The sequence below is a fragment of the Lineus longissimus genome, chromosome 12 (genome assembly GCF_910592395.1).
Source record: "Lineus longissimus chromosome 12, tnLinLong1.2, whole genome shotgun sequence".
NCBI lineage: Eukaryota > Metazoa > Nemertea > Pilidiophora > Heteronemertea > Lineidae > Lineus > Lineus longissimus.
Window position 1 is genome coordinate 5,049,575 of NC_088319.1, and position 13,787 is coordinate 5,063,361.

The window sequence follows — 13,787 nt, forward strand, 5'->3', positions numbered from 1 at the left end:
GACATCTAGTATACGGCCGCGCTAACATTTTAGCCTTGATCATCGAATGTTTTGTTGGTGCGATACCTTACTGAGACCGCACCCTTTTGTCGAATCGCGAAGTTAGTACGATAACTTATTCTCGTCGTTCAACCATCTCTATTTGTTTATAAGGGTAGTTGTAAAACAAGAAACACAGAAACGAAACGGAAACACAGAAACACAGAAACGAAACGCAGAAACCAGTCTTGTGGCGAATTCTGGTCTGCAGACTCCATCTTGTTGCCATGGTTGTGGCCGCGAACGCGGGTGTAACTAAAACTGGTATTCAGTCGGAATGGAAGGAGGAATGCTCATTTCCCAATACCCCTTTTAGCCTCATCAACGTGTGCACAGATTGGCAGCATCCGGCCTTGATCGTGCCCCTGACCAAAAACGGCCCCAAGTCGAAACGGCCCCACTTTATTTTCATGAGATCACTCCTGACAGTCTTATTTGCAGTTTCTCTTCAATATAATCATCTTGGTTAGTTAAAATTGAGTAAAATTGGTTGAATTCAGGAATTTTTAAAGAATAATTGACTCATTTAAGCAAGTTTGGAGACTTTAAAAAAATCCACTTGACAACTGAACATTCTTCATTTTGACCCTGATTAATGCATCTAAAACACTAAAGGCATAACACCTGATTGATCAGTTAAACTCGTATTTCAATTTCAAACTTTAAATCAAGTAAAAAATCCAAATCAAAAGCAATGATGTCTCACTATGTAAACCAGGGGCCGTTTTTATTAGGGGCCGTTTTGACTGGACACCATCGACATATCGTGGTGCAAGCACATGGAGCATCCCCAACATGTCCGAGGAGGGGTTTTCATTCTCGCCGGAGAAATCTCCCAATTTCTACCGGAATTTCTATTTGCAGAATAGAGGAACTAATAGGTAAATCTGACGTGAAAATTGTCAACAAGTGATATTGTGTCTTGATTCTCCTACATGCTCTTTTTTAGCTATAGGCCTACAAGTAATAAGTTCAACACTGGCACTGCAGCAGCTGCACGCTGTGCAGCACAGCGTGTTGCTACATGCAAGGTCAGGCCCTGGTCTATGCATTGCAGCATACTCGGTGTCAGGTTGGGTACTGTGTGTAAATCAGTGGTGAGTATGTGTATTAGTCGAGCATAGAAACGAGGTTGGAAAGAGATTTGTATCCTGATTTTAAGCAAAGTGTGAGGTTATCAAAATATGTTAATGATGCTTGTATATATATTTGCAAATAAAGAAGTAGTGGTAGCAATTTGTAGTATTGTTTTGCGTTTGATTTCGAGAAAGAATCGCGACTTCAACACCCACCTTCAAGAGACAAGACCACAATTGATTTTTTAAGCCTTTTAGCAGTTAAATTGTCAATGTTTGACCGCGACGCATCAAAGAATGCGTCAACTAGTGAAACTGAAATTCGGATATGATATACGGGTTAGTCTTGCGAGTAACTGGTGCGATTTAAATTGGTGATTGACCACGGAAATTTTTTTTTAATCGACAAATTAGACAGACTTTGATATTTCCACTCTTTTCAGCCAACTGGCAGAAAAAACTCAAAACACGCCCCCTATTACCCAATTAGCAAAATTCGAAATTATTTTTTTCATCAAATAATTTCTTTATATCTGTAGACTTGCCACAGCAAATATTTTTTCAATACCTCTCCAAATATGTACTTGAGAGTAAAAAACATGCACTCGTCTAATAGATAGGCCTCGACCCTCCAACCTATGAATATTCATTAGTGGTCTTGTCTCTCAAGAGACAATACCACAATTGATTTTTTAAGCCTTTTAGCAGTTAAATTGTCAATGTTTGACCGCGACGCATCAAAGAACGCGTCAAGTAGTGAAACTGAAATTCGGATATGATATACGGGTTAGTCTTGCGAGTAACTGGTGCGATGGAAATTGGTGATTGACCACGGAAATTTTTTTATAATCGACAAATTAGACAGACTTTGATATTTCCACTGTTTTCAGCCAACTGGCAGAAAAAACTCAAAACACGCCCCCTATTACCCAATTAGCAAAATTCGAAATTAATTTTTTCATCAAATAATTTCTTTATATCTGTAGACTTGCCACAGCAAATATTTTTTCAATACCTCTCCAAATATGTACTTGAGAGTAAAAAACATGCACTCGTCTAATTGATAGGCCTCGACCCTCCAACCTATGAATATTCATTAGTGGTCTTGTCTCTCAACACGGGGCTATATCGGGCGCCGCCATTGCCGTAAGTGTATTTTGCAATCAATCTCCAAAAGCAGAGTAATGTAGGTCGACACTACTGTTACTGTCACTGCTCCGCAATCGCTTTCATTTAAAAATATTCAGCCCAGGTTCGTTCCATTTGAGACTTGTCTCTTACTTTCTTTTGACGTTGAAATTTATATTTTTCCCGAGATTATACTAGATTATACTTCATGACGACGAAGTATGCCGGAAAGCGGAACTTGCCGCAAAGCACATGCGTTCCATTGTTTTCCTGTCATTCTGAGTGCGAGTAGGCCTACCTGTTCAAACATCGCAAAAATACGGTAAATAGCCAAAATTGATTTCTTAGATTTAGTTATGGTGTTCTTGTGATCATCTAGAATGCATGTGTACGAGTCATTGTCTGTGTTTTTGCTTCGCGAACGCAATAATTGCGTCGGAAGTGCGATATCCGAATTGACAATTTGTGCATGTTTCGGCCGGTCGCCATCGATCGATTCCGGTCGGTCATCTTACTGTGGTCATCAATTATCTCTGAAATTTACCTCCAACAACACAAAAACGACATGCTATTTGCATTCTAAACCATTCTTGAATGTTCTACGATCCCTCCATTGCATTTGAGGCTCATATTTGTGTTATGACATCACTGATCTTTTCATCCGATCTCGACACAGAATATTGGGTAGATGAATTACGTGAGGCGAAAACCGATTCAGCCATCTCTACAAAATCGTCCATCATCGACTTCCTACATCGCTCAATCGTATATTTAACCACATTTTGTTAATCTTTAAAACGGAATGTGTTTCATCCATCCCATAAATTTCCTGTCTAACGGTTCATATACTACAAAACGAGACTTGTTTTGTAATCTATTTTATTCCATTTTTTGCAGAGACCGCGCTCGCATACGAGACCGTGTTCTTTTCATGTACATATCTGATCAACCATCACCACCCCATATTTCTTATAAAGGTTAGTACATTACGATACTTATCTCTGAAAGGTAAATCAGACTTGGTACATACATTCAAATATGAGAAGACTGTCCATGCATCAATCCATGCCGCTTTCGCAAAGCACACAAATAACAGTTATTTTGTTTTTGATTGTACACAATGACATTGCCAACCGTCCATACACCGACATCTTGAATGGCAGCATGAAGCACTGCTATAAAATGAATGATGACCACGACTGACGGATACGGCGGCGGCGACGATGATGATGATGATGATGATGATGACAAACTTTTTCCTGCAAAATCATATTTACACTTATTCTCCTTCCAGGTTCATCCAGTATCGGTAATAGTCGGTTCAACCACAGGGTACACGTACACCATCCCTCCTCTTCATCAACTAAGGTTAGTAACTTTGACAACCAATCAATATCATGACATCTCATCTCTCTCATACACCTGATGAACTCGTGTGAGATATCACACTGAACCAGTGTCCTGTTCCTCCTCCTCCTCCTCCTCCTCCTCCTCCTCCTCCCCCCCCTTCTATTCTTACATCCATCCTTTAAAGGGGATATTACCGTAGCAAACACCTTAAATTCAATGACATTAAACTTCACATTATCAAACGCTTGTAAAATCAATGAAATGGCCAGGGCCATTGTGCTCACCTCATGTGGAGGAAAGATGGATAAAGAGCATGGTATTGTGTCATGTAGTGTTAGGTTTGATGTAGGTCCAAGCAATTACAATTTCCCCAAAATGGCCAATTTACAGTACATTCGACCTCTGTGACCTTGAAAAGTAGGTCAAATCAAAGAAGACCCGGGTAACACATTGAATGGTTGTTAGAATTAGATGTACCTATGATATAAAATTGGTGCCAATCAGGCAAGTAATACTAGGAATAATGGCATTTTGAAGAATTTAGGATTTGGCCCCCTCCCTGGAGGCCAAACGGCAAATCAGATCGCACCAAACTTCGGTACCTGAGACCACCTGACCAAGGGGTACATGTGTACTTAATTTGTGATCAATAGTCATTGCAGTTAAGAAACGTGCCATAGTTACGGCCTGACGGCCAATTTACGCAATTTGACCTCTGTGACCTTGACAAGAAGGTCAAATTAAAAACCTGTGTGACATATACTGTATGGCGGTTAGATGTACCCATGATATCAAATTGGTGGCAATCGGGCAAGAAGTTAAGGAATAATCACATTTTTAAGGTTTTTGGATTTTGCCCCCTGGTGGTCAAGTGGTGAATCATATTGGACCAAACTTCGGTCCCTGAGATTACCTGACTAAGGGGTAAATGTGTACCAAATTTGGGATCAATAGTCATTGCAGTTTAGAAACGTGCCATCGTTACATCCTAACAGCCAATTTACACTATTTGACCTCTGTGACCTTGAAAAGGAGGGCAAATCAAAAACCCGGAGGATATATGATGCACCTTTGCTAGAAGTACCTACCTTATTTTTTTCAAAATTTCCCGACTACTATTAAGGGAGATATTGCATATTTTCACTTTTAACGTTTGGCCCCCTGGTGGCCAAACCATGAAACGAATCGGACCGAAACTTGGTCTCCAAGGTGTCATTACATAAGGGTACATGTGTACCAAGTTTCAACTCAATAGCTCTAACAGTTACGAAACGTGCCCTGCTAACGGACGACGGACGACGACGACGACGACGACGACGACGACGACGACGACGGACGACGGACGCCACGGTATGGGATAAGCTCACCTCTGCTAAGAGGTGAGCTAAAAATCATGGAAACATGCCATGGTCATTTTAAAAACGTAGCAGACAGCTTACCCCTCCACAGCCAGCCCACCCCTCCACAGCCACTGTAAAAAAGAAATGCATTGGTGACGTCCTAGCGAATGTTCACGCCTGATTGATAGATTTATACTGCTCATGCCAACTACCTTACCTTTCAGTGAAACCAGCTATGTCAACCCCAACAAACACACCAACTAAGGGAACTCCATCGAAATCCAACACCACCCCAAAGAAAGAAACGTAAGTTCAGCAGAGGATTCTGATGTCATGTCACGAAATTCGCCAATAACATGACACTTCATTGCAGTTTGCCATACTTTCCCTTTCGTTTAGAATTCCAATATGCATTTTGGAGTCGTGGCATTATCCAATAACCAATTCATTTAAAACATAGTAAATTGCTCATTTGTCTCATTAATCACAAAATAATCCTAGGATTCCCACAATGAACTACGATCAACACTTCACAGCGAATAAATGAAATTAATGAATGAAATTAAATTTTGTATAGTGCCTTAGCAAATGCACAGTAATCATACTTTATTGTCTTCTTTCAGGTTAGAAACAGAACCTTGGCAGGACGCCATTTACACAGGGCTGTATCACTCTTCCCTTGGGCTAAGGGAGAAAGCGTCGGCTGCCATTGAGAAGGGTTTTCGTTTAGCCAAGGCTGCCATTTCGAAGGTACAGAATCAGGCAAACACCTTGTCTGCCAAGGTCGCCTCTCTTGAAGCAAGAGAGCGACATTTAGTCAAGAAGCTAACCGCAACGCAAAACACAAACGACCGCCTGCTCCTTAAAATTGGCCATCTTGATGCAACTATCCAGAGCCTGCAGGATGAGGCTGATGACAAACTGTTAGCAAAGTTTGATGCACCAGTTGAGGCACCTGAAGAGGACAATGTTGCAAATCAAAAAGACGGAAATGATCAACCTGATGAGGAAATGGTTCAGAATTAGACCGGTTAATGTTGAGACTTTTGCCTACTGCAAGGATATACCCAATCTGCTGATTTTTCAGAAACTTCTTATGTACACACAAATCATAATTTTCCTAAATAAAATATGTCTTTGAAATAAAATACCTGACTTTTTCCTCCTCCTTTCAGTAACTTGAAAACCACAACCTAACATGGCCAAACGAAAGAAGCAGAGTTACGAGCAGAAAAAAAAATACATGAAAGCGCGCAGTCGGGAGCAAAGATCAAAACATTCCCTCCAGACAATAACGCAAAGAACCACTTGCACAGAACTGCTGGCGCAATATTTCGCTGATCAGGACACGAAACTCACCAACCTCGCTGGGCACGCTTCTTCATCGTCCCCACGTTGTCCCAGTCCTCAACCCTCCACTTCAAAATCAAAACCAGGATGTGCAAGGACTGTTTCCTTGTCCACGCCAGCAAAAAAAGCCTCCTCGTACATGTCCTTGCCTAAACAAGTGTGTGCTCCAAAACGAAAACTTACTGATCACAATCATGCAGATATACCTAAAAAAACTAAACGTCTTCGCACTGGCCCCAAATGCAACCTATCTGAATCAAAACCAGGATGTGCCAAGAGTGCTTCGTTGTACGCGCCAACACAAACTGTCTCCTCTTCCGGGTCTTCCCCATTGGCCCCAACGACTTCATTACCTAAAAAACTGTATGCTCCCAAACGTAAACTTGTCAATGTTAGTCCTGCAGACTCTGTACCATTACCAAGACAGCGTCTTTGTACTAAATCAAAACCAGGATATGCCAAGGGTGTCTCATTGTACGCGCCACCACAAACTGTCTCCACTCCCGAGTCTTCGCCACTGGGCGCAACGACTTCATTGCCCAAAAAACTGTATGCTCCCAAACATAAACTTGCCAATGTTAGTCCTGCAGACTCTGTACCAAGAAAGCGTCTTCGTACCCCTGAACATAAATGCAAAGCTGCAGCTAGTTTACAAGCTAAACGGAACAACCAATCCCAACAGGAACGATCCACAGTACAACTCCAAGATCGTCGTAGAAAACGGTCCAATAAGGAAACCAAACGAAGACAACTCGTACTCCTCAATGAACAATCTGCTCTTCCAGATGAACCGGAATACTTGACCCCAGCAATTAAAAAGGACCTCCTCGCATACCGAACTGCTATTGCTCAAGGACCAACTTACACGTGTACATGTTGCCATCGCATGCTTTTTCGTACTGCCGTTGTCCGCTGCAATGTCTCTAAATACAAGAAGTGTTCAGAGGATATCTTGAACAATTGCATAACAAAAACATTGAGTGAGGGCAATCAAGAATGGATGTGTTCTACATGCCAAAAGCAACTTTTGCGAGGAGCAATGCCTCCACAAGCCATTGCGAATAATATGAAACTGCCCCCTATTCCAGATGACCTCCATAAACTTTGCGATATAGAGAAACAAATTATTGCCAAAATCATACCCTTCATGAAAATTGTGGCTAAACCCAGAGGAGCACAACACGGCATCCACGGACAAGTTGTGCTAGTCCCTGCTGACCTGAACAAAGTCACCGACGTCTTACCAAGATGCACCTCCGATTGTCAAGTCTTTGCATTAACACTAAAGAGGCGATTGACTGATAAAGGACATGTCAGCAAACAGTTCATTCGCCCAGAATACATTAACAATGCACTTCAGTCACTAAAAAGTATGAACCCCCACTACAAGGACACAGTGTTCAATGAACATTGGGTAGCTCAAAGCCAGCCAACTGATAATGCATTCCTGTTGGACAGAGTTCAGGACAATCTAACAACAGATCCACCGCCACAGGATGACCACAGAAATTACCCAAAACCCACCACTGACACAGCAACACCTGCCAATAAAGAAGGTGCCCCAATAGTCGATAGCGAGGACGAAGTAGATGAAGATAATCCAGAAGAATTCACCCGATTCTTACAGAAAAAGGCAACATTAAACACCAACACCTGTCTCAAAACAAACGATCCAATCATTCAATCTCAGGATATCATCAACATCGCTCCTGGTGAAGGTCAAACACCCACTGGCATGTCTAAAGAAAAACATTGGGAGGCAATGGCTTTCCCAACTCTGTTCCCAGATGGCAGGAACACATTCAATGCAGACAGGATAAAAAAACTTAGTGTCAAAAAGTACCTAAATGCCAGACTGACTTCAAAAGACACACGCTTTGCAGAAAGCACCCAGTACATATTTCAAGCACTGCACTGGAGTGAAACCGAGACACTGAATAATACCATTTCCATTGTCTCTTGTCAGCAATACCAACATGACATCAATGCAGGACAACTAATAACGCAGGACAGCAATAAAACGCCTCATCTCCTCCGATCAAATCTTCAGAACATTCAAAACTATCCGTGGCACACCGCAATATTGGAATAACATGCAGCTAGACATGCTTGCAAAATTGCGCCAATTAGGACCCTACACCTTCTTCCTCACTGCCTCTGCTGCCGAATTTCATTGGACTGAAATAATCCAAGTCATTGGTCGCCAGTATGGCAGCCCCTTCACTGCTGAACAAGTCCAAAGTATGAGTTGGGACACAAAACGCTCATGGTTACAACGAAATCCAGTAACTGCAGCACGCCAGATAGACTACATCTTTCAACAGCTATGGGATAAAGTCATTCTTAGTGGGAGCCACCCCATCGGACAAATCCTCAATTACGATAGAAGAAAAGAAATGCAGGGCCGAGGAGTAGAACACTTCCATGCAGCCCTTCACATAAAAGATGCACCACAAATGGACAAAGATTCAGATGAGGCAGTCATTGCTTTCATCGACCAGCATGTCGCCACCAGCATTCCAGATGCCAACACCGACCCTGACCTTCATCAACTTGTCCTTACAAGACAGATGCACCACCACACAAGAACATGCAAGAAAAAACAATGTGTGGCATGTCGTTTCGGTTTCCCAAAACCACCATCACCCACAACTCTCATTTCACGGCCACCACTGGATGAACTAGCAAAAACCCACAAGACTGCAGCTGCAGCATACCTCAAGTCAGTGTATGCAGCCCTACTAAAAATGCCACAGGACCAACCGGTTCCACTCGAAGAACTACTAAAAGAGGCAGATGTATCAATGGAGAACTACCAATGGGCCCTCTCAATTGCCAAAAGCAAAGCCAAAATCATCCTCAAGCGCACCCCAGCTGAAGCTAACATCAACAATTACAACCCCATCCTACTCCGAGCCATACAAGCCAACATGGACATCCAGTACATAACCAACATATGGGCATGCATCGCCTACCTCACATCCTACATGTGCAAACCAGAAAGGGCAATGAGCGAATTAATGAGGAAAGCAAGCAAAGAAGCCACAGACTGCGCCATGAAGGAAAAGGTACAAAAGATTGGTAGAGTTTTCACAAATGCCAGAGAAGTTTCTGAACACGAGGCGATCGCACGCTTACTCTCTATCCCACTAAGAAGATCAAACAAGAGTGTCACCTTCATCCCAACAGACCTTAAACAAAATAGAACTCGAATGCTGAAATCAAACACAACACTCGCAAATATGAAAGACAACGATAGAGATATTTACATTCCAAACATAACAGACAAGTACGCCGCTCGCCCACCTCACCTAGAGAATACCTGCTATGCAGACTTTGCCGCTAACTACACCACAACAACAAAGACAACTGAAGACGATGATGAAGAAGATCACGACCAACCAAGAGAGGACCAAGCCACCACAACCAAGACCACCATCAAACTACAAAGAAATCTTGGCTACATGCACAGGCGCAAAACACCATGTTTCCTACGCTACCACTATGTATTAAAAGAAGCTGACGAGGAAAAATACTACCACCGTTTCCTCATCTTTTACCTACCATGGCGTGATGAACTGCAACTCTTAGGAGAGGACAGCACATATTCTTCAAAATATGCTCAAGTCCAAGACCAGATAGCCACCACCATCGTACAGTTTGAACCTCACTATCAAGCTATAGAGGATGTCCTATTCACATTCGACCCCACAGATGATGCACTACCATATATTTGGGATGAAATGGCAGCACAAACACAGCAGGAACTTGATGAAAACAATAATTTCACTACAGACGATCGTTTCACCTTCATTGACCCAACAACTGCCAGCTACGTCAAACCACAACCCAGCGTCAACAGGAAACAGGCAAAAAAAAAACCTTCACCCTCAATGTGCAAAACTCATATGTTCCAGACAGTGAATACCGGGCTCTCATTATTTCACTAAATCCTCAATAAAGAAAACTCTTCGACTTTACATACCAGTGGTCAACCAAGAAACGCCTATCCTTCACTAACGTCGTCACCGAACCTGAACAATTCTTCATCTTCCTGAGTGGCGGTGGAGGTGTAGGAAAGAGTCACACCATCAATGCTGTTTACCAAGGAGCCATCCGTGCCCTACGCTTAACCAACGATGACCCAACCAAACCAACCGTCATGCTCACCGCAACAACAGGCAAGGCAGCAGCCAACATTGGCGGTACAACTCTCCATACATCTTTGGCCTTCCAATACGCGAAAAAGGAAAAACATTCAGCTACTGCAAACCATCCAGCCTAAGACTACAACGCCTCAAAATGCTGTATATAAACCTCAAAATCATCATCATGGATGAAGTTTCCATGTTGGGTGGTACCTCTCTTTCCCACCTGTCCCTAGCCCTGCAACACATCAAAGAAGACCTCAGCGCACCATTTGGCTGTCTATCAATCCTCGCAGTTGGAGATCTACTTCAACTAAATCCAGTCGGAGATCGAGCTGTTTTCCAACCCGCCTCAACAGGATACAGCGCACTTGAAGGCACACTCTGGTCTCAATTCCTACTCCATGAACTCACAGACATCGTTCGCCAAAAAGGAGATCCAGTCTTTGCTGAAACACTCTCTCGGATAAGAACAGGAACAATGAATTCGCAAGACATAGCAATGCTCAACGAACTGCAAGAATCGCCACCACAACAGCAACAGCAAGAACCAATCTACCTTTTCCTGACAAATGCACAAGTGGACGCGCACAATGAACGCAAATTCAAAGACCTTCATGGCAACAAGATAACCATTAGAGCTCAAGACAGGGACCTACACACACAAGCCGTCCCCATTTCAATCACATCCGACAAATTATATGAAACAGGAAACTTGCCAAGTGTCTTAACCCTGGCCGAACAAACCAGAGTCATTCTCACAAAAAACATCAACGTTTCAGACAACCTCGTAAATGGTGCAACAGGCCTTGTCATCTCTATCAGAGTCAGCAAAACAAATCCACTCGAAGGCACCATCTACGTCCACTTCGATGAAGACCACATAGGAGCAGAGGCAAAACGTTATTCACCAGTCCCAAAAGCAGTACCCATCCAAGCGACCACGACAAAGTTCACTCTTACAGGCGCAGCACCCATACCAGTGGAGCGTAAACAATTCCCCCTCAAACTCGCCTACGCACTGACTGTCCATAAAGCCCAGGGAAGCACCTACAAATATATGGTCGGAGACTTGTCAACAACACACAACAAAGGAGTCCCACAAGGCCTGGTGTACACAATGTTGAGTCGTGTCACATCCAGAAAAGGCCTCACCCTCAAAAACGTTGAACCAAGCAAAATTAAAGTCAACCAAAAAGCTCTCAAACAAATGGACACAATGAGTAAAGACCACTACTTCAATTGGATCCACCCGCTTCAACGCACCACTCCAAATGAGATCACCATAGCCCACCTCAACATCAGAAACTCGACCACAAACTTCAACAGCATCTCCAGAGAATTACAGTTGCACCCAGCCATAACAGTCCTCTGTTTAACAGAAACCCACCTCCAACTGGAGACAAACCAACATGATTTCGATATTCCCAACTACACGGCATACCATTGTCACACAGACCAAGGCATCTCCATCTACATCGACAACCATATCACCACCCAGGAACTACCCCTGCAAAACCAAGGACTCCAGATAGCTACCTACAAACTAGCTACCCCAGCAAGTGACATCTTCATCATTGTATGTTACAAACATCCAAAAGATAAAAAAACCAGCTTCCTCCAAAAGCTAGAACTATACATGAACTCTCTACCAAAAGGATCTCCAACATATATACTCGGCGACTTCAACATGGACCAAAATGCTCCAACTAATAACCACCTACCAGCACTCCTCAATAGTTACCAGCTCCACCAACTCATCAAATCACCTACCCACTGGCATGGAGGCGTTCTTGACTTAATCTTTAGCCCAACACCAAGTATCACACCAACAGTCTTCCCAGTACCATACAGTGATCACTCCCTCACCTGGATCACCATTTAACCAACCAAACTATCAGGTAAACATTACCCCCTCCTCAACCAAACCCTCCCCTGCAACCTGACCCCCACCCTCTGCGGGGACACTGCTTCAACTGATGCCTTGTTTTTAGATTGCTATTAAAACAACTGATCTACTGCAACAAAGTACCATTGACTGTGAATGTAAGTATTATTTATAACTATTTTGAAATCATATAATTGAATTGATTACAATCCATCGAACAGGGCTCTTAACAATTACAAGCTGAATATATTAAAGTGCAGATAATAAAAAGACTGAAGCATTACTAGTAAATTATCAATCTATTGATTTTTTTTATTTACAAATATTCCTTATTACAGTTCTGGGCGACCCTAACGAAGAAAAGTCAAATGTGAGTATATCTTTTTCTTTAAAAAACATTCGTTTCACCCAATCGTCCCTCGAACGTGGCTGTCGCAGTCAGACTCAGAGGTTGATATAAATATAAACTAGGAATCAATTGTGGAGGCAAAGGTGAGTCCATTTGCTTTAAAAGGCTAACTATTTTCCAGTTGAGAGACATCCATTATTGGTTCATACTTATATACACTATATTTTTGGTTTGTTTCTGTAATTTTTAGATTGCTGAAACAACTGATCTACTGCAACAAAGTACCATTGACTGTGAATGTAAGTATTATTTATATCTATTTTGAAATCATATAATTGAATTGATTACAATCCATCGAACAGGACTCTTAACAATTACAAGCTGAATATATTAAAGTGAAGATAAAGAAAAGACTGAATCATTACTAGTAAATTATCAATCTATTGATTTTTTTATTTACAAATATTCCTTATTACAGTTCTCGGCGACCTTAACAAAGAAACGTCCAATGTGAGTATATCTTTTTCTTAAAAAAACATTCCAACATCAGGTATTACAACTTTTGCAATTACAAAGTTGACGTTGTTGCCACATGAATGAAAACATTCTGCATAATTTCCATTTACAGTTACATATGATGCAAGAAACTTCAATTTCAGAATGTTTGCGGCAAATGCTTCAAAATTAAATACTGCACATGTTATGCTAAAATCAGAAGTTACCCGTTACACTTTGACATGTGGATTGAAGTCTCCTGAGGCAAGCACCTCTCTAAAGGACACCCTCTATGAAGGACACTGATTAATTTGACTTTTTTCACATTTCAGCTGCTCTATGATCTTAATGTAAGAATCCGGACAACAATCATAGAGACATATGCATCCCTTTATGAAATTTAGGTGTTTTCTCACCAGTACATTTCTTCAAGTCTGTGTCAATTAAAAACAAAAATATGCCATGTTACACATTTTACCGTTACTAAAAAAGACGACAACATGAATTGCTTGTAAAACCATACAAGAATTTGTTGTAATTGTGATTTAAAGGATGTTATTTTCTTAATATAAGGCAAGTAGATTGCCCAGATTGCCGAGAATCTTTAATCTCAGTCTTTGTATT

General features: G+C 41.9%; 1 protein-coding gene across 1 annotated transcript; it reads left to right on the top strand.

Annotated features, from left to right (window-relative positions):
* Positions 1-3,172: 3,172 nt before the first annotated feature.
* Positions 3,173-5,977, top strand: LOC135497404 (uncharacterized). Its single transcript, XM_064787290.1, has 4 exons — positions 3,173-3,220; positions 3,538-3,611; positions 5,158-5,239; positions 5,557-5,977. The coding sequence occupies exons 3-4, from the start codon at positions 5,169-5,171 to the stop codon at positions 5,957-5,959; spliced, it is 474 nt and encodes a 157-aa protein (XP_064643360.1). The 5' UTR covers positions 3,173-3,220; positions 3,538-3,611; positions 5,158-5,168; the 3' UTR covers positions 5,960-5,977.
* Positions 5,978-13,787: the final 7,810 nt, after the last annotated feature.